The 21,861-nt window shown below is 31.9% G+C and overlaps 1 protein-coding gene across 4 annotated transcripts in view; it reads right to left on the reverse strand.

The window, feature by feature from the left end:
• Positions 1-2,477: 2,477 nt before the first annotated feature.
• Positions 2,478-21,861, reverse strand: part of LOC130900957 (Krueppel homolog 1-like) — a 34,732-nt gene continuing 15,348 nt past the window's right edge. For 3 of the 4 annotated variants that reach the window (XM_057811980.1, XM_057811979.1, XM_057811982.1), the window contains exons 2-4: positions 5,905-6,253; positions 5,277-5,667; positions 2,478-5,146 (exon numbers count right to left, since the gene is read on the reverse strand). In XM_057811980.1, coding sequence (XP_057667963.1) covers positions 4,400-5,146; positions 5,277-5,667; positions 5,905-6,253 — 1,487 coding nt within the window. In that variant the 3' untranslated portion in view covers positions 2,478-4,399. Of the gene's footprint in view, positions 5,147-5,276; positions 5,668-5,904; positions 6,254-9,070; positions 9,470-21,861 lie in introns of those variants that run through there. The other variant, XM_057811983.1, reaches the window with a different exon arrangement.

Here is a 21,861-nt window from a genome sequence, read left to right on the forward strand (position 1 = left end):
AGTGTACTACAAAAAATAGCGTTCATTAGGAGGAATCTATGTATTTTGGATGTAGAATCTTATACAAAATATCTAGGTATAGGTGCAGTACATACATAAAATTTGCATTAATATTTTTTGTTCTTATTTCATATCCCATATCCTAGATAGATAATAATGGTGAAAAATGTGCAACGTGATGGATTTTTGTTTTTCATTTTTCTGTACGTTTTTTTTTAGTTCTTATTGGTACTGACACTGTTTACATTACCAATAAACCAACACTGTCTGACGTACGTTTCGATAACCAAGTTTACCTTCAGAGACTGATTGTGAGTTTTGGTGTAGTGGTTGTGTATTCAGCACACCAGTGTAAATTTTTATTTTGTTTTTTGTATAATTCCACTCGGAAAAAGGTTCTTAAGGGGGTATACAGATCTAGAAGCCTAAGTTTTGGCATTTTGGAAACTAATATAAAATAAATTACTTTGCATTTTTTTGTATGGTATTTATTGACTTTTTTAAAAATATAAAAATAGAATTTCAATAAATTACAGGTTTTTAAAGTAGGGGCTACAAAAAACGGTGCACCCTTGTTGACATGTTTTCAGCCCTAGTGATCTGGAACAAGATATTTTGAAAAATCTTAATCTGTAAAGATGTTGCTATCGCATTGACCTAAGCCAAAAAAAATCACAAAATGGCGTCTTGAGAACTTGAGATATCATGTCAACCACTCCAAAAAAAGTAGTTTCAAGGCCTAGATGCTACGTCACAAAATCTACGGTATCTCCGGAAATAATGCGAATTTTTAAAAATCGGTTTAAGGACATATTCTTAAGGGTCCAAGCATAAAAATATGGCAAAAAACGATGTTTTAAAATTTTTAAGCCAGAATACCCCCTTAAATAAAGTATTTTGTCATTATAGAGAGTTGAAAAGAATTGGCAGATAAGAGAATTTCCTAAAAACCTTATAGTTAGTTCTGATTACAGGATTTCAACACTTAGAAAAAACTTTTCCTCTATTTTCAAGAAACTAACTATTATGGAATGTAACCTTAGACTAAGAAAAAGAGAGAATACGTAACCTTCAAAGTTTATCTTTTAACATTTGTCGTATCAAGGCATTACAATAGGCTAATTTGGAAATTAGTTTTAAACTATAGCTCAACATTTATTTCGCCCCAAAAATATATTATTTCCAAGAAAATAGTTATTTTACATTTGTATTTTGAGTTGATTTAGAAATCAATTTGAAATTGAACGTTGAGTTTGTTTATGACAGTCAATTGTGGTTTTTAATAAATGATGAATTCCTCGGATTATAAAAATTGTATAGTTATAGTGCCCCAATGTAAAAGTAAAACGATAAAAACACCAAACAAATTATTCATATATGTTCCAAACAATAAACAAATACGAAGAAAGAGGTTAAAAATGGCTAGGTGGTAAGATCATAGAGATATGTAATATCTATGGGTAAGATGCTCTTACTTTATCAACTGATTCCAAAATTTCTTCCTGTGAAGATCATTTTGATTTAAGTACTTAACACAACTTGATATATCAAATACAAAAGCTAAAAAATACGATACGAACGAATCAGTCCGGATTTTAGATATTCCGCGTTTGAGAGGTCCAGATTAACGATGTTAACTATATTTTCAAAATAAACAGCAGATATGGCCATTGAGAAGTATCCATGGTATTACATGCCATCCACGTTGTTGTCGAATGGTTCTGAAATAATGCAGAAGTCGATTCTCCCTGTCTTAATATAGTCAGAAGTGGCACAAGAAAGAATAAGTATTACAAGACTTTCAGAAACAAAAACCAGTGGAAAATGTCTCGTACATGAGACCCGAACCTAAGAAAAAGCACCTGGAAATCAGTGATGCACCAAAGAAAGACCGCGCCTTCGCTGGTTGAGGGGGATCCAGCTAGGGGTTCGACGTTGGAGGCATCATGCTCAGGACAAAAAGAGAAGGCACTAATTTTCAAAGGACCGTAGCACCGGTTAAATAAGAAGAAAGAAGTAGATATGTTCCAGTTCTTATCTTCAATATATGTTAGTCTGAGTTTGTTTTTGATTTATAAATTCGTTATACTCTCTTTGAAACGCATTTAATGCAAATTTAGATTGAAACTTGCTTGCTGAAAACTTTTTTATTATTTTCAGCAATTAATTTTAATTTGTAGAATCATGTTCGAGAATAGTTTTATTTTGTGTTCATTAATTCAATTATTTCGAAATAATTTGTAGCCTTTTCTTTATTTTTATTCGTTTTATTAAAAAGCTGGTGGCGCCCAATTTGATATTAATTGTTTACTCCATATATTTCAACTGAGATCGAATACCACTTCCTGAAGTAGTCTCCAGCTGGGGACGTTAAGGTTACATGGTTTATTTACTAATACCTTAAACAATTTTTGAAAGTTTCAATTTTATCTAACAGTAAATAATATTTGATATAATGATAAATAAAAAACTTGTAATTCAATAATACATTTTTATTTATTGTGAATTGTTTACAACTACACTCCAGATAGGGAATATAATAATTTATAAATTACCAAGATTTCTATTAGAGAAATCACTGGTTCAGACTTAAGACTTACAGTACAGTACACATTTACATTATTAGATTATAAAAATTAACATAAAAAAATCCGCTATCTTATCGATGATAACAGAACAAATAGTTAATAAAACATTAAACAATTATACAAGACTGAGACATTACAACGACTTCTCTGCCAAAAAGAAATAATTATACATATAATATTGCATAAAGGCTAGGCACTGCCATGAGGTAGGGTCCATTTAAGTCTTATCACAGAAAAACAAAAGTCACCATATCTCTATTCACATAAGAAAATTATGTAAAGCTAAATAGTATGTACTAATCAATATTAAATAAATTTCAATATTTCCCAAAAAAACAATCATGGTTTTGTAGTAAAAATATGTAGTTTGTTTATAATATGATTTTCCTACGACCACTTATGAAAATGATAGATTGCTCACTCATTTTTAGTAAGAAAGTAGCTTATTTCACACGTGCACTAAAAAATAACAAAACATACATGTATTGAAATGCTTCTTTTTCTTATGTTATAAATGGTCTCGAACGATAGAGGGAATACGCGATTACAATATCAATCTGGCTGGGTGCCGAAAGGCAAAAGACCAAATTTATAAGCCTGAAGAAGTAGACAATAGATTTTTTGAGGTTATATTAGTGTTTACAATAAAAATTGAAGTTTGTTGTGATTTGTGTTCACATACATATTAGTGTTTGCAAGATAATTAAAACGTTAACATTAAGTGTTATTACTATTACTGGGTAATGTATAAAGTAGTTGAATGAAAATTTTTGTTTTTCAATATTGTGGGAAACATTCATAACTGTCTTGATTTTACTAACAAGTAAGTTGAAAGTTTAAAAATTATATTAAGTAGGCTATAATATTAATTATTAATCGTTTTCTGTTCTTTAGTTATAAAATATTTCATAATCATTCTTTTCGTTTTTGTCATCTCAACTATTACAAAATAAAAAATATTTTGTAGGATTTTTTTAACTTTTCAGTCCACGTGTTTATATACTTTTGAACAAATGTGTTAATATACTTTTCAACACATGTGTGATATTGTTTAATTGACCTTCAGATACATTTTTTGAAGAATTTTTCACGTGGTCGTAGGAAAAATAGTGTACACGATTCGTTGGAAAGTATATTTCCACTCGTTACAGTAACTAGTGCGAAATGTATCACTTTCCAAACTCGTTATGTAATATATTATTGTGAGACTACTCCACGAAAAATTGAATATTTTTCCAGTGATAGCGTTTGTAACGAAAAAATATATAGGTCGCCACATTCGAAAAAAACTATTTTAGAATTTTAACATTTTTCGTAATTTTTTGACCCTTTGGAATATGTTTTTTAATAAAATAGCTAAGAAATAAATATTTTGTTCATTGCAACGACTCCATTTTTCTTCTACATCATACGTACGTATTTGTAACTAATATAGTGCTGGAGTTTGAGTTAATAGACTGGAGTGCATAGAATTAAATTTACAATCTTTGAAGGATGGAACTACTAAATCCATCATGTTTATTATTATTTTGAAGAATGAAAATAAAACTGTTTCAAATTTATAACGGATATAGATAATATTGTATCCATTTTTAACTATTTCCAAACAATACATGGAGCCACTGATTTTCTAGAAATTTAGAATAAAACAAAAGCAACACATCAGTCACAAGTTATATTCTATGGTATGGAAACGTGAATATTTGATTTTATTGTAATACAATAAAAACAAAATTATATAATTATACTCAAAACCAAAACTGTCTTTCTGGAAATAAATCCAAATGTGATAGATCTGTTTAGAAATTAAGTTATGACGCTCTGGCATACTGAATCACTGAATTATATCTCACCGGCGATAAATCTGCACTAGATTCCATCGATTTGAGGATCATTTTAGATCTTTTCCTAGGAGGTAAGCTCAGCTCTGGATCGGGTTCCGGTACGGGTGAAACGGGAGGTGATAAAGAAGATGCCGGAGATACGGGATTTGAACTGGGCGGTGTAATAATAGGATCTTCTTCGGAATGATTTTCTTCAACAGCTAAAACGGCTTCGACTCTTCTTCTCAATCCATCGCCGGCCGTGAGAGGCGTATACTGAACAGTGGGAGACGTGAAATAAGCCGGATGTCGTAAAGTCGCCGGATTGGCTTTTATCAAATTGAAAACCATATCTTGAGTGTTACGGTAGACTTCTTCTCTTTCAGTAACCGTTGCCGCAGCTGCTAGAAGATCAACACCAGTTGTAGGCACGTTGTAATTCGTTGGGTATCCATTAGGTGACACTCGGTCTCTTGCGTAAACTATGTAGTGGAGATCCGAGTCATAGTTAACGGTAGGCTCTTGAACAAGAGGTAATGGAGATGCTGCTTTCGGTATTTCCATGTCGCTACCACTTGAACAAGACGATTCAGAAGTAGAGGACGCTGGTGGAGTTGGGGGCTGTTGCGGTATACTTTCTGAATGGCTTTTGATGTGAGCCTCCATATTTTTCTTTGAATTGAAAGTGTCGTTGCATATGGTACATTTGTAGACCTTTTCACCGTAATGGGCAACCTGTAACAACATTTTATTTATATACATTTGTGTTAAAAAGCATGGTAATTGTGTATGAGGGAGAGTTTGAAAAAAAAACCAGTGAATTTTTGAAATTATGAAATTCCAATAAATAGAATTAAATTTTTACCTGATGTAACTTGAGGACATGGTTGTATCCAAAACTCTTTCCACATATTTCACAACTGTACGGTTTTTCGCCTGTATGCGTTCTGGAATGTACTTTCAATTGTTTACTACACGTGAAGCCTTTTTGACAAACTGTACAAACGTAAGGTTTCTCTCCGGTGTGCGTGCGCATGTGGATGACAAGTTGGCCGGATTGTATGAAAGTTTTGGCGCACACGGAGCACTTGTGAGGTCGTTCTCCAGTATGGATGCGCATATGTCGATGCAATTTTCCAGAATGTTCGAAGGCTCTAGAACAAACTTCGCATTTATATGGACGTTCCTTCGTATGGATTCTTCGATGCACCGAGAGATTTTCTTTTACGCTAAACGGTTTGTTGCAGAACTCACATCTGGAAACAAACAGACTTTTATTAAATACTAAAGAAAAAGTCGAAATTTATAAGTTACGATCGTAATAAAAAAATCTTCTATTTACCAGTTAAATAGTTACGAAAATTTTTAATTATCATAATAAAATTCAAAAGGTTATTCTATAAAGACGCTAATACTTAGTAATAAGCATGTCAAAGTGCAAAGGAAAAACTATCAAATTGGTTGACCCTTTAAAAATTTCCCTATGTTCTTACCTAAAAGGCTTTTCGCCTGTATGTGTTCTGTAATGACGCGTCAGTCTTGCAGGTACCGCAAAAGTTTTGGAACAAATGTTACACCTGTAAGGATCTTCAGTTTCTTTGGCATGCGTACGGGCGTGATTTGTAAACGCTACTTTTGAAGTGTACATCTTGTTGCAAATTTGACACTGGATGGCTTCAGAATCAGTTGATTTATTGACAAAGTCAGTGGAGATCGTTAGATCCGGACTGCAGACGAGTTTTTTCACGGAGAGGGGTTCTTCGTTGGACGTTCGAATTTGAGTTATAGGTAGAGTGGCTTCGCTGTAGTAACCAACCATCTCTGGTATAGTCCAACCTTCTTCTGTAACAATAAACAAATTTCATTCAACTATTTGTCTATAAAAAATTCATATCTATAGACAAAATCTTTCAGTGTCAAATATTTGGCGTGTACGCTCTAGCGCATTCGGTAGATTTTAAAATATGACGAATCTATTCAAAGTGGACCGACTACATTCAGATAATTATTACAACTACTCAAATATAATAAGAGGGGAACCTCTTCTTAGTTTATTATGAAAAGTAATCATTTTTTTTTAATTTAGCTCAATGATTTGTTGACTACTTTATCTAATATTTGGTGCGTTTGTGAAAGCGCATCCGGCAGATTTTACATCCATTCTGATAAGATTTGAAAATTATTATAGAATAATCACTATAATTGCTTGTTTATGCTCAAAGTTATTTAGTTTTCTTCTAAAACCCAAATTAAAATTGTGAAAAAAATAGTTGTGATTCGATTGAAATATTCAATGTGCCAATCCTACTAAAACATCCTATATACTTAAATGTGACATAATGAACACGCTGTTTACTACCAAAATTAACAACTAATCTCTCTAATACGTGTTTCGATACCAAAGTAAATTTCCAGTATGAATACCACGTTTCCAAAATTTCCAAACTAGTTATAATTATACTGAATAAGCAAATGTTCGTTGGATTATATAAAAAAATATTGGATGTTTAGTATGAAAAGTATAGATTAAAATCATGACTTGAGTCCTGGCAAAGTTAGATGAAAAATTTTCAAAAATTAACCACGCTATAGTGTTGGTGCTGAAATATGGATAAATTACAGTAATGTAAATGACTGAATTCACAACTTTGTAGAAACTATTTAGTAAAATAAAATATAAATGAATAAATTGGTTTCAATAATCTGACTACTGTTATTGTTGGCTGTCAAGACTATATGCATGTTTATCCTCTCTTAAATACTAATTTTATTGCATACAAAAGCTATAATTAAATATATTTATGATCGTTAGAGTCACATCAATACTAAAATAAGGGTAAGTAATTTTATAAGGTAATGGAACCTTAAGTGTCTAAGGGACATATGGAACCGCTTAAGTAAGACCTTGAGGACGGTCAGTTTACAATAAATCTTAACGAATACAATGGTAAGTAGAAGATTATAAAATAAGAGAAATATTTTGTAACTTAATATATGGTTAACAGATCTTAAATGGTTCCTATCAGGAGTGGCGAGATAATTTGTGGTAAAATTCATATCCGATCTAGACGTTTTTAACTCAGTTTAGCTCGTGGCGAGCGTCTTTCAACTTCTTTTCAAATAACAAGTTTACAACCGATGCAATCATTAGGATCTTTTTCTTAAAAATTATAGTTAAGATTTTATGATCTACGAACATTTGATTTCCACTTCTTTCCACTTTATATTTGAAATCGTGAAAGCAGGAAACAATAAATATATTATCAAAAGAAGTAATATATTCACGAAATAAATATATCATACTCAATTGATATTTAACACCAATTATATAATTAATAATGAAATTATCCAATAAAAATGACGATTTGATCATAATTACGGCGTGTAGATAAGCGATTATACACTTGGTGACGTGGTTTAATTATTTAGGTTTTTCGGAGGATCCAACAATTTATGTTGCAGTAGTAACCACCTTTTGAAGGTTATCACAAAGTCATAAAAGACTAAATCGTAATGAATAGCTTCAAGGTTATAATTAAGCGGAGCAATTGGATTTTTAACGCCTCTGAACACACCGAAAACGCAGAAATATGTTTAGAAGCAGTTTCCAGCTTTCCGCGAAGAGCGAAAGTTCATTATATAATCGCAACGAATACCGCTAGAGCAATCGAGAGTAATCGATTATTCTCAAAGCTCTTCTGGTGTTATTAATGAATATAGACAAGAGAGTTATCAATCAAGAAAAAGTAGACAACTTAAGTAATAATAATAATGGGGTTACGCCAAACATGCTCTCTAGATCCTCTTGTTTGGGTGGATCAGTCCCCTTAGACAACTTAAGTACTTTCTGTGCGATTTCTATGGTGAAGTAGAAACCATAATACCTTATATATTTTTCTATTAACAGGATTTGAAGTGAGTGAGTCTCATTAATGCATCCTATTACCTCAGAAACTTCTGTTGTATGAAAATTTTTCTTAAAATAACATTTATATTTGGTGATACTGCACAGTAAGCTGAAGATTGACTTATATTTATTGAGTGTCTGCATAAAATAAGTATGAGTGGACTACTTGATTCAAAAGCAGGCTTGTTTTCCACTAAACCTATCTTGATGGCTTGGATACCAGTTTTTCAGTAGTCTACTGGTCTTGAATATTTCTTTATTTGCGATTTTCAAAAGTGGTCCATTTTATTGATATATCTCCATCTTTAGTTCTCTCATCTTATCTCCATCTGGAATGTCACTTGTCATTCTGATATTATCGCTTTTGTTCTGTACCCTTAACATTCCGCAAATCGATTTTAAAAGCTGCATAATTGGTATAAATAAAAACGCCTCTTCATAATTTTTCAGTCTCTTTGGAAAAATTCAATTATCATATTCCATTTAACATATATGAAATGTGAGAAAATACATTATCCGAGAGAAGATCTTTCATTTACGTAATCAAGATGGAGTGAACTGTAGATAAAGAATTATTTTTCTGAAGTAAAATTGATTAAAAAATATGTATAGGATCAAAAAATTCATTTTAATGTAATGGTTTTCTTGTTATAAATATTTTCAGAAACGTTTTTGAATCATTTTTTATTAACCAATTGAAGGATTTAACTAGGCGTGACTGTCGGCGCCCCATTCTTATTAAATAAACTTACTTTAGATACGTGAACTTTCTCTAAACAGGGATTGGATTAATATATTCACTAATTTGTCACTTTATTTATCACTAATACTTTGTAAAAACTACGATTCTATTCAAACTATTAAAGATAATTCATCTTGTAGATAAGATTGTCTTCATGGCCATATTTAGATCCCATAAACTACAATTCAATATCAAAATAAATTATATAACTTCCTGCACATTTATTCTATTTTACACTTGCAACTATTTCAACGAATTCGGTTTATCTCACACAAAAACTATAGTGAATCTTTTAGAACCAAACTCGAAATCACCTTATCACTTTATCTGAAAAGTACGTTCATGTAAATTGCAACTATTTCGTATCACTGATCTATTCCTAGGTGAAATGTATTTTTAAAATACAAGGTCACGAAAATGCAACTGAAGTGCATAAGCGCGATCATGAATTTGCAACGGAATATTATAAAACGCGTGCAAAATAACGACGCCGTTGCATTATTTCTTCATTTCATTGAATATTAAATGTTCATTGGTAATATTTGACATTCTTCTCTTCTGTTTCTTCGTTGTTTGTTTCATAAATACATATTGAGGCTTAAATTAAGCTAGTTAACACTTGATATGTATAATATATATGAATTAGTTTTACTTAAAGACCTTTCACAATGAACAATAATGGCATACAATGAAGCTCATTTCTGACTATCAAAATCGTTATTAATTTAAATATCCTCGGGTCGTTATTATTCAAAAATTAGTGTTTTGTAAACAACAATCACAAACTCTTTTCTACCAATAAGTGTAATTAATTATTTTAAACGTAAAAGTGAAGTTGGTAATTAAGCTTAAGAGTACATAGCCATTCAGTCATAAGTAGAGAAAAATCACAACACTCGATAAGCCGTGTGACTAACTAAAAAAAAATTTTTTTTTTGCCAAAAATCGATTTTATTCATCAATCCATCTCCTTCAAGAGCAATACAATCATTCCAACGCTTCTCTAACTTCTCGATGCCACGATGGTAGAAGGATTTGACTTTTGCCTCAAAATAGACTTCTTCCTCTTCATTTGAGATGAATTTTTTACGCGCGAGCATTTTTTGGGGCTAGATCTGGACTATACAATGGATGAGGAAGCAATTCGAATTGTAAATCAACAATCGTTGCCATCGACTTGCGAATTGGTGCATTGTCTTGGTAAAACAGTGTTTTTTTCTTCGACATATTTTCTTTCATTCTTGTATCCAATCGATCCAACAATTCTATGTAGTATTCACTATTGATTGTCCTTTATAGTACCATAACTTTCCCAGCTGTCTGTTGTGCCTTTAGACACTTCGGACGTGGTTCACCGGCTGCAGACCACTTAGTTGATGATCGTTTTGATTCCATGTTTCATCCACTGACACATATCGTTGCAAAAAGTCTGATTTATTTCGTTTAAACAGAGCCAAACCTTGCTCTGAATTATCAACACTATGTTGTTTTTAATCCTCTGTGACTGTTCTTTTCGTTGGAGCAGACTTTTGAGGTCATTGCTGAGCTTATACAGTATTTTTTCTTCATCAAGAAACAATGATAAACTAACACAAAAAATTGTTTTAAAAATAACAAAATTAGCTTCAATTAAATGGTTGTCACTTTTTTCGGACTTATCGAGATGTCATAGAATTTTACACATATTCTTTGAAAGTTGTTATTCCAAATTAAAGGTATATTGATAATATAGAATCATCAATAATTGTTCTAATGATGTAAAATATGAATTTAATTAGTCATCGTTATTTTAAACGAGTTGAAAATAATCTGTACCGAAAACGACTGTCATTTCTACGGATGTCAATATTTGTTAGTTATTTATCTTATACAAATAATTGAATCTTTTTTTTAAATATTTTATTATGCAATTATTAGCATTATGTATGATTTTGTGGAGTGGAAACTATCGGCTGCAGGAATAGTTCGAAAGCGAAATACCCACTACGGAAACAAAGTCCTAAACAAAATTTATTAGTGAAATAACTTAAAAATTTGATTAGACCTTTATTAAATCTTATTATCGAATTACAATTATATTGATTAGACTCAATTACAGATTTTTTATCGCTTTAGTACTGATTCACTGATTTCTTATGGTGGGTCAATCCACATTCTAACCATTTTTCTTTTTTAAACCAAAGTTCATTGCATATTTTGGATTTTTCCGCTATTTTCTCCATTTTTCCTATCCTAGGTATTACTCTACCATACGCTGATTCCCATTATGCTCAGATCACTTATAACTTGACTTTCTCATTGTCTTTTTGGTCTTCCTTTGGGCCTGGTTCCTAAGGGCTTCCATTATGTTATTTTTTTAACTTCACTATTATTTCTCATTCGTTTTGTGTCCTACTGAGATTTTATTCATTCAATTTTTTCATGTGAAGCATACTCGGATATTATTCTGACCCTTCCTTAGACACTACCATAGATAATATTGTAGTTTCGAACATACCCTGCATTTTTTTATTGACTTAACTGTTCCTGAATGCTATAAGCAGGTAATGATTATTCTGTACCAACCCCTGTACATGTTGACTCTAAGAAATCTATTTTTTATTAAATAAATGTCTGATGATCGTTTAGGAGAATGCTAATACGATCACAAAAATTGAGACGATAAGTTTTATCAATTCGAAAATAAGATTTAAGACATACATAATCAAATGTTTCAAGTATTTAAGTAACAAATTTTGACTAGAGCTTTTCGATTATATAATTTTCCGTGTTCATTTGATTCCTGTTTCAGCTACTTTATGGTTTTATATCCTAAATCACTTATGCTTATCCAAACTCTTTAGATGTTTAACTGAATCTCGAGAAATTTTGATTGCCATCTATTAGAATTGAAAATTTGCACAATAGACGATTATTTACGATGTAATCTATCCAGAAAATTCCAAGAATTCTTCTCCATCTTGGTGAAACTTATTCGTTTGTAAGTGTTTCATGTGTGTCAAGCTGATGGATGTTTGTGGAACATGGGTACTTAATTGAATGGATGGACTACAAATTAAACTATTCGAAGAAGAAATTTTCAAACAAAAAAGCAAACAGCGGAGTCAACAAAGCTGACGAATGGAATAGAAAAAAATATATAACAATTTTTTTGGAGAGCACAAAAACTGATAGTTTTGGGAGACCAACTATGTTTGGAGAGAAAATGTCGAAGATGATACTAAACAGAACTTCAATTAAGAAAAACGTAGGAGATGGAGACGGCAAAAGAAAGCTTTGGAAACCTTAATTGAAGCTAATTAGAAAGAGAAAACGAGAAATATGAGAGAATAGAGAAGAAGAATAAAAATAGTATAGAAAGTGTATCTAGATCTACAAGTTCTGATGATTTAATAATGTGAGCGTACTGTAAACTTAATTGGTATACATGGGTGATTCCGTTCTAACTGTGATTTTTTGTATTCAAAATTTCAAGATTTTAAAATTTAACTTTTCTAACTTTTTTATGCATATTATTCATCTATTTTACTGTAAAAATAAAACTCTAAGAGGAATTTACTACAACTTCAAAGTATCACGAGCAAGACACAAATGTCGGATTTTGAGTTCCACGGTACTGACTCATTTATCCACGGTACTGACATGGTAACTTAAGATATTAAACAACAAGTGCATCAATTTTCCTCAGCTTGATCATAAACATTAGAATTTATAAGGTAATTAGTTTAAATCATTTGTTACGACAAAAAAAATTAATAATTTATCGGTAAATTCTAGGAATGGACATGACACGGTACTGACATTCAAGTGATGTAGTATAAGTTTTCTTTAAGTGGCAAGTTATATTGTATAAAAATAATGTTTAAATATCTTAAGAATTATTCAATTAACACAAAATTTTTATTAATTGATTATTAATTAATGACTAGTACAAAAAAACAATACAGGACATTGAATATCACAGTTATAATGGAATCACCCACATAGCTGATAAAAAATGAAAAATGTAAATTAAAGATGAAAAAGACGAGTTATACAATACAAGGAAGCAATGTTGAAAATTAATATTCTGCTTCTAGTAAACTCTATCCCTTGTTGGAAAACATTAGCTGGCTTGCTCATATTTTTATTTGCTCTCACTTATTAGAACTGAATCTTGATCTTTCTTTTAATCAAATAAATCACGCCTCGACCTAATTATACACGGTCTCCCAACGAAAAGTATTAAACAAATTCAGAGGTAGTGACTTTCTAAAAGATCGAAATACAACAAACTTGATTCTAAGGTAGATTTATTCTTACACTTGTGTACGGAATGTCACCCCTCTACTCTAAACAGGGCAGTGACACCTCTCAAATTTCTATAAAATCTATCAACGGGTCTAAATTTTTAATTTTGGATTTGAAGAAACAACTAAATTTGCGAAGGTGCACGCTTTTACACTGAGAAACAAGTTTATGTTAATTTGATATTACATAAAGTAGACAGATTGTACTATTCCTCAATTAAGAAGAAGACTTAATTTATTCAATTTAATAAGTATGATGTCGATTCTGAGAAATGTTTTATTAAATACGTAAATAAAAAAATGAAAGGCCATTTAATACGTATTTATACAAATTGCCTCGAAATATAAGCATTATAATTTATTATTAATAAAATTCAAACAATTCAATTATTTTTTCTATTGAAATAATATATTTATTTCGTGATGAAACTCATTGGATTGAAATTTGATTTGAAATAAAGTGACGTACCGTTTTCGTTTTCATTTTTACACCTGATGAGTAAATTTTTGATAAAAGTCTCTTGGGCCTCCGACAACTTTTCACTACTCATACTTGCCCAATAACCAAATCACTACAACAATAAATTTCAACGACCAGTCCAAGGGAGCAACAGCAAGAAACTAAAACACAGTGCGTAAGATGCGTTAAACGCGTAAATGCATCTACTAAAAATGACAAACCGGAGTGCGTGAGTTCAAACCCCGCCCAATGCGTGTGCATGGCGTAGGCGGGGTGTAGGGCGAGAGGGGTTACACGCACAGGATTTTGGGAAGGTCAACGAACTGAGCCCTGCCGAAAAAGAAAAAGAAAACGGGGAAGTAGAATATTTGGAGTCGTTGCACTTTCAGTAGAAGAACTCTCACTGGTAGATGACATATCTTGGACAAGTTAGATCCGATGAGGGTATTCACTTCTTTGTGTTTGGGTTTAGAGGTGAATGCCACCGAAAAAAAAGAGGTATTCACTCTTTTTCGGATGCGTTGGCCTTTTTAATGGTATAATCCAACTAAAAACAGGTTACAACATAACTAAAGCCATTGTGCATTTTAAACATTTGATATTTATTCCTTTTAAATATACAGATTGTCACATTTATCAATTCAAATTTAAAATTTATGAGAAAAAGTTGTTAGTATGACGCCACATCGATTTTCATGATATTTAATGTACTTTTGAAAGTAATATTTTGATAAAAGTGTTGAATGTCAGTCAGTAATTTTGTTGTGTTTTAGTTTAGTGAGTTAACTATTTTATAATTAAAATTCCAATGACATTAAGAGAAAAAATCCACGGAAAACATATTAAGGAATGTAAGGAAACTGTTGAAATTAATCATAATTATGATTCTCGTTCAATATGCCTTTTATAATACATCATGATGCAAAGAAATATTCAGTTCGTTATGAGATTAAGCCCTGTAAACCGTTTTCAACATACATTAAATAATAATAAAATATTAGACTCTTTTTCCTGAGCGGGTATGAATTGTATATTTCAGTTAATTATATTAATAAGTTGGACTATGAAAATTTGAAAAATCAGGTATACTAATGCTGTATTAATACTTAGATAACAAGAACAACCAAATTGTGAAACAAACTCTACATCGTGAAAGAACAAAATAATCACTATATAAGACCAAGCAAAATCCAAAAGACAACAACTAAATACGAAATACGAAACACCAACTGAAACACTCATCTAATTATTATCACGATCAATGAACAATTTTGTTCTATACTAAATTACAAGTGTCTGTAAACTAAGGGTCTTCCTCAGTAGAAGCTCCTTCAATTATTATTGTCTACATTAATATTTAAAATTCGGCACTTCGCTCTGCTTTTACACCAAGCACTTAGATAACTAACAAAAGACTTCGAACTCTTCAGTCTTCTCTCTAGGCTGGTGTTATCGAGGAGCTGGATTACCTCGGTGTTCACATGTTTCAAAAGCCGATGTTCGTGACTCTTTGCTAATTTAGTGGAGACCTGCCTTATTGTGTTTATCTCCAGGTCCCGCCGAAGATAGCTGTTTCGAAAGTACCAGGGTGCATCAACGATGCTCCTTAGCACTTTATTTTAAAATCTTTGGATTATTTGAGTGTTGCTTTCGCTGACACATCCTCCTAGTTGAATCCATACCGGTTTCAGGATTTGTTCATATACAAGCAGTTCATTATAAATTCCCAAAGTTGATTGTCTTCCCAGCAAGCAATACATTTTTTTGTATCTTATACCTAATTCTTCTTGTTTCTTTTTTATGTGAGGTTTCCAACGTAACTTCGCATCTAGTGTTGAGCCCAGATATTCATTGCTCCTTTTTATTTGAAAAATTTACATATACGATTTTTGTTGTTTAAACTTATCCTCCAATAATTAATTTTATTTATTAATGTCTGTAAGTTGATTGCTGCTTCTTCGTGGGAATCGCCTACGGTCTTTCGCAAACGTCACTGTTGTATAAGTCAGTCCTTCTAATTCTAAGGGTAATTATAATAAATGCAGAATTTGAAAGATAGATGACGAAACTATACATCGGCAATTAGAAATTGTAGAAAAACTACAACTATACAACATCAGACAAATGTATCAACAAAAAATTAACCAATTACAGGACATCGATGAAATATCCATACCGTATGACAACCAATTACATTCAGTTGATATAGTGCTAATTGTTCAAGTTTCATTGGGAACCATAAGAAAAAACTTCATCTATAAAACGGCACACATTTTAAACAATGTTTTGCGATAAAAAAGGTGGAAGGTACAAATACCAAAACAATGAAGATCCATATGTAATCTAAAAAACATGACATGTTCCCTATTGGCACATTTCACATAAAATTTTATTGGAGTAATTTTTTTTCTGGTGGAGGAATTGCATTTAAGTACAGAGTGTTGGATTCGGAAGTCATTAATTCCCCAACCAACTGAAAAATCCGCCTCTTCTTCCGAACAACAACCTGAAACTGTTTAATAAATTACTTCGGTTGAGTTCCTACTTTGGTACACATAACTCCTTGAATATATTGAGTAAGCAGGTTCCAGTGGTTCTCCTCAATTGATATCTTCACCACCATAGTGTCTGCGGACAGTTCGCCGATGTGCAATTTCAATTCCTCGCTTTACACAGTAGAAAATCGTGTGCAGAACATCATCCTGCACTACATTGCAGTAAGGGCATTCGGGCAAATCTCACGTGCCCATCATGTGTAAGTAGTTCACAAGTTTGGATAGAAATGGTGTGAGGTGATACCCAACATCGCTATGGTGCCTTTTTCTCCAAGATTGCAAGCGTGGTTTCACCCTTTTTTTCAATCAAGATCCTCAGAATTTTACTAGTCTTTTATCTTATCTTTTATCTCTATTCTCATTTCTAATATATCTGCTTTTCTCGTGGATATTGCTCTTTCATCAAAAGTTTCAACGGAATAACTTCCCTTCTCACCATTATGACTATTTTGACTTTTTCTTAACATACTCTCGATACGATAATGCACTAATTTATTTAAATTGATGATTTCTAGCCAAATATTCATTGGTTCGTGTTATTAAATGTTAATTTGAAAACGTGGGTTTATCACTAATCTGTTTTTTTAAATATATCTCACCTTAAAAATACCTAGGTCAATAAACTTTTCACAAATTATGTGATAACGAATTTATCGGTCAATTTGCTGCTGTGGAAAGCGCCGCTTATCGAAATTTGGTGTATTTTTAAAAATATAATGTGTTTGTCAAATATTTTTATGCGATCTAAAAACCTTTATAGGACACGAACAAATATTTATTTTTTTTTTTCTAAATTTGAATTATTAATATTATCGCACAATTAAATGAGGTGTATGACCCCTAGAACAATCTGTACTTAAAAGCTCTAAACGTTGAGGAAGTCAAAAAGGCTAAAATGCGAATACTAAAGATGTTTTCAAAGCCGTTAGTCTTATTTTACAGAACAGAAAAAAAAGCGAAATAAAAAACAATATATGAAAATAAATTCTTTTCATTCACTACGTCAGTTAAATAAATTAAATTAGAAAATACTTATATTTGATGATTCTGAAGAAGAATTTGATCCGCTGAAGTGAGCCCTAGAGATGAGCAAGCTTATAAACTTGAAAATTATTATCATTAAGACAAAACAAAATACCATCAAAAACATCTAAGATTTTTCAGAATGAGCAAATATTTTATATAATATTGAACAAAATTTGATAGAAAAAGAAGTTTTATAATTTAACAATGGTTAGGTTAGGAAACTATGACTATAATCACATTTATGAGAAACTTTTTGTTACTCTGTTGTTAACTCTTTTATAATTTTTCTTCTTTTATTTGCGGTAATGAACATTTCAAGCTAAATACAGGGATTGAATACCATCTTTATACCTGCAAATGTGCACTCGATGTACCGTGCGCTCGATGCATGCATTCAGAAAAACAGAAAGGACTACATAACATAAAATTTAGCCGTTTGAAATAATTGACCTAAGAAAAATTATACCTACCTAAACTAAAATACAACTAAAACAAATCCAAACTAATTAACAATAATGGCGATAAAAAAAATTGAGGTCACTTCAGAAATTGCGAATAATTTTAGCGTCAATATTGATAAGGATTAGTCGGCGTTAAAGCAAATTTAGTTCGATACTTGACAGCTGTCATTAGTTGTCATTCGATGTATTAGAGTACGACTTTAATAAAAATTGTGCCTTTGCGCTAATTGAACATTCACATTTCCCCTGCCTGTTTTCCAGTTTACTGTAGATTCTTTGTGTAAAACCTAACGATTGCAAAGTGTAGTGATTTAACAGGCCCATAATGCATTTAGATCTGATTGTTATAGCAAGAATTGTTGCGCTGTTACATGAGGGTCTGGGGCAACGTAAAACTGCATGAATTGTTGGTGCTAGTCTTTTTGGTGTACAAAGGGTGTACCAGACTGACCTGATCACTAGAAGACCAAGGTCTGGGCGAAAAAGAGTTACCACTCAACGAGATGACCGTTTTTTGGTGTCCACAAGTTTGCGGAATAGGACAGCTACTGCGGTTTCACTGCGAAATCAGTTGGAAGGTCTCCCGTTGCAACGCCTGCATCGGATTGCAAGATTGACATTTTTCAGAGATCACGTTCGTTGGAATGATGATGACTGGAGCTGGGTATTGTTGTCAGATGAGTCGCGTTTTTGCCTCACTGGGTCGGATGGACATCGACAAATGTGGAGAAGACTTGCATTGTCGATCGTCTTCCATTTGGCTGTGGGTTAGTTATGGTTTGGGCGGGAATCACTGCACAAGCTCGTATAGAGTTGATAAAATGGCTCCCTAACCTCCCACAGGTACATTACGGAGGTGCTAGAAGACCATGTTATGCCTTTCATGATGACTATGGGGGAACGTGGTATTTTTATGCAAGATAATGATAGACCACATACAGCCAGAATTTTCAGGGAGTATCTGGATGAGGTAAAAAATGTATGGGGCGAGTTGGGACGACTGGTCCGCAGACACACACCAGCACCAAGAACTGCTCAGGAGCTGAGAAAATTGCTGTTGCAGGAATGGGATAACATCGACCAGAATGTGATCCGCAACTTAATTCAACGTATGCCGCGCCGACTTCAAGCAGTCATCAATGCGAGAGGAGGGAATACACTTTATTAGTGTCAAGTTTTTTATTTTGTTCGTTCTATATCTTCCCTAACAACAAAATGTTTAATTGAATTTCGACCAAAATGTTAATTTGTTGCTTTTTCAGAATAAATGATGAAATCCAAGAAAAAAATGCATTTTTCTTTAGTATAGAAGGTTTCAGCTTACAAAAGCACATAAAATGATGTACAGTTTGCGAATACTATCTAAAAACGTAAAATTTTAAAGAACTTGAAAATTTCAAGGTGACCTCAATTTTTTGCTCGCCGGTGTAATTACGAAAAGTCTAGGTATTACCAAACACTTGAAATTTATCTTGGTATCAGAAATTTTAAAGTAAAATAAATACAATATGTACTAAGACGAGTAAACAACAGTGACTCCAAAACATAAACAAAACTAATCATATACAAAATACAATATAAAAACAGATCAGGTATGGTATCATCAAAAATAACAGAAACAATAGACTTATTTTTACAGAAATCGATGGTAGCAAATAGAAGGTTAAACAGATTCAATACGTTGTATAGAAGATAACAAGATCGCCAACACTATGCAAAGAAAAGTACAACATCAAAATGCAGTTACGAAGAAACAACACTGAAAAATGAGAAGTAAGGAATTATTAGAAAGCGCTAATCAGTGCGATATAGAAAGTGGACAGCGGCACCAACTAATGAAACCATACGAAATAACAAAAAAAAACAGTCGTTCTTAAAAAATAAATGTTGTTAACCCTTATAACTGAAACCCAGGATAAGTACGTTTCTTTTTTAATGGGCACGTCAACGCAAAAAAATTATACATCCTAAAAAGGCGTGAATTTCCATTGTTCCAGATCTTGTACGTGGTCACTAGCTTTAGTGATTGATAAAGACTGAGTCCTTTTTGAAATTTATTATTTTTGTGTTATGATTAGGCCTAAGCGGATGAGTCATAAATTCAAATTGAATAGGTCTGCATTTTATTACCATTAAAATTTTACAATTTGTACAAATATGCTTCAGAAATGATGACAACTACACTGAACGAAAAAATGTTTAATAAAAATACTTTAGATATGAGGGTATTACAAACTCGATTCATAAGTAAAAGTTTCTAAAATAAAATGAAACTAAAATTCAAAACGAAAAACTTTACAAATAATTTAGCTAATGAGCTCTACTTAAATTTGCTTCAAGAAATAATACGACACCTTAGGAACAACTAGTTTGGAAAATCTCTCTTCCAGTAAAATAAAGAAATGACCACCAAGATCGTTCTACGCTGCATCTCTATAATTCTTTTGTTTTTAGTGCATCTAAAATGCAAGAAAATATGTTTGTAGAAAGCTTCAAACACAAGTTTTCAATTTGCTAATTTTTAAAAGCCCTTCAAAATAACACTATGCAAAAATAAATTTTGAAAAATTCTTTTCATTCATTACGTCAATTAAATGAATTAATTCATAACGTTGGTTAAATGGATTAAATCCGTCTTTTACATTGTTGAAAATCTATTGCTGATTCACTATTATTAGAATTGCACAAATTTCCATCAATAATCACTACTCTGCATTGATATTTACCTCTACTTGTTGATTGAAGGATAAACTAACTTCACTTTTGCGTTGGATTTTTCAATATTTTCCAAAATATTTGGAAAAAATTAGGATTGTTTTGACTGTTGTTTACTAGAAATTAAATTTGAATTTAATAATAACGGGCCGAAAATATTTTCGCATGTCGGATATAAAAATGTGAAAGATTTTTTTCGTAGTTAGAAGAAAATTAATTAAACTTAGTGTAAAAAAAATGTATGTAAGTAAAATGAATCATAAACATGTTATGATACAAAAATGATATATATTGAGTGTCACATATAAAAGATTCAATATGTGCCTTTAGAGTATGAATTTTTTCAAAAAACATTCGTTATCACGTGGAAATTATAGTTAATTAATTATTATGGCTAAAGTATTTACTTTAGTCAGTAAAGAATATTAAAAACAAAAATTACATCTATTTTAAGTTAATTTGAAAAGGGTTGAAAGTGTTTAATTAACAAAAAATTCAAATCAAAATTATGTCGCGAGACTGCAGTTTCAATCACAATCAAAATAAAGAAAAAATGTAATAAAGTTATCACTCAAACTATAATATTTCAATCTAGTCTACAAATTGTACCACTTAAAATAAATGTTATATGGCTTTACATACAAGGATGCTCCCAAAAGTACCTAATGTCCTTTTAGCTACATACAGTTGTCCCAACGATGTTCGTTCGTAAGTTCGATACCCTTTTTATAAAAATCGTCAAGCTCCAAGGGAGGGAAAGAAAATAGTCAGAGAGGACAGAGAGGCGAATAGGGTGCATGAGGTAGCAATTTAAACTTTAATTTATGAATTTTGGCCATTTCCATTAATGAAACAATAGTTCAATAAGTTCAATTAATACTAGCTGATGACAGTTTTTCCTTTTTCAAGAATCAATGAAAATTATCTCAAAAAACCGACGCCATCAACTTGCCTGCAGATGAACGATTTTTGCCACCAGTAGAGCCAATTCTCCCTTTTCAGTTCATTTTTTTCATTGCTCTGTTGTTTCAGGTGTGAAGTGATGGACCTACGTTTAATCCTTGGTTATGAAACGGCGTAAAAATTCGGGTTTATTTCTGTGAAACATCTTCACGACGCCTTTTGTTCTATTGTGAGCAAACCATCTTGCACACAGGTTTCTCATGTCCAAATTTTCAGTTAATATGCGATGTACCGCACTTTTTGAAATGCCTACTAGGTCTGCTACCTCACGCGCTTTCAGTTCACGATCATCCAGTACCGCTTTGTAGAACATTTATGGAGTCGTCACCTCA

This window comes from Diorhabda carinulata, chromosome X (assembly GCF_026250575.1).
Source record: "Diorhabda carinulata isolate Delta chromosome X, icDioCari1.1, whole genome shotgun sequence".
Taxonomy (NCBI): Eukaryota; Metazoa; Arthropoda; class Insecta; order Coleoptera; family Chrysomelidae; genus Diorhabda; species Diorhabda carinulata.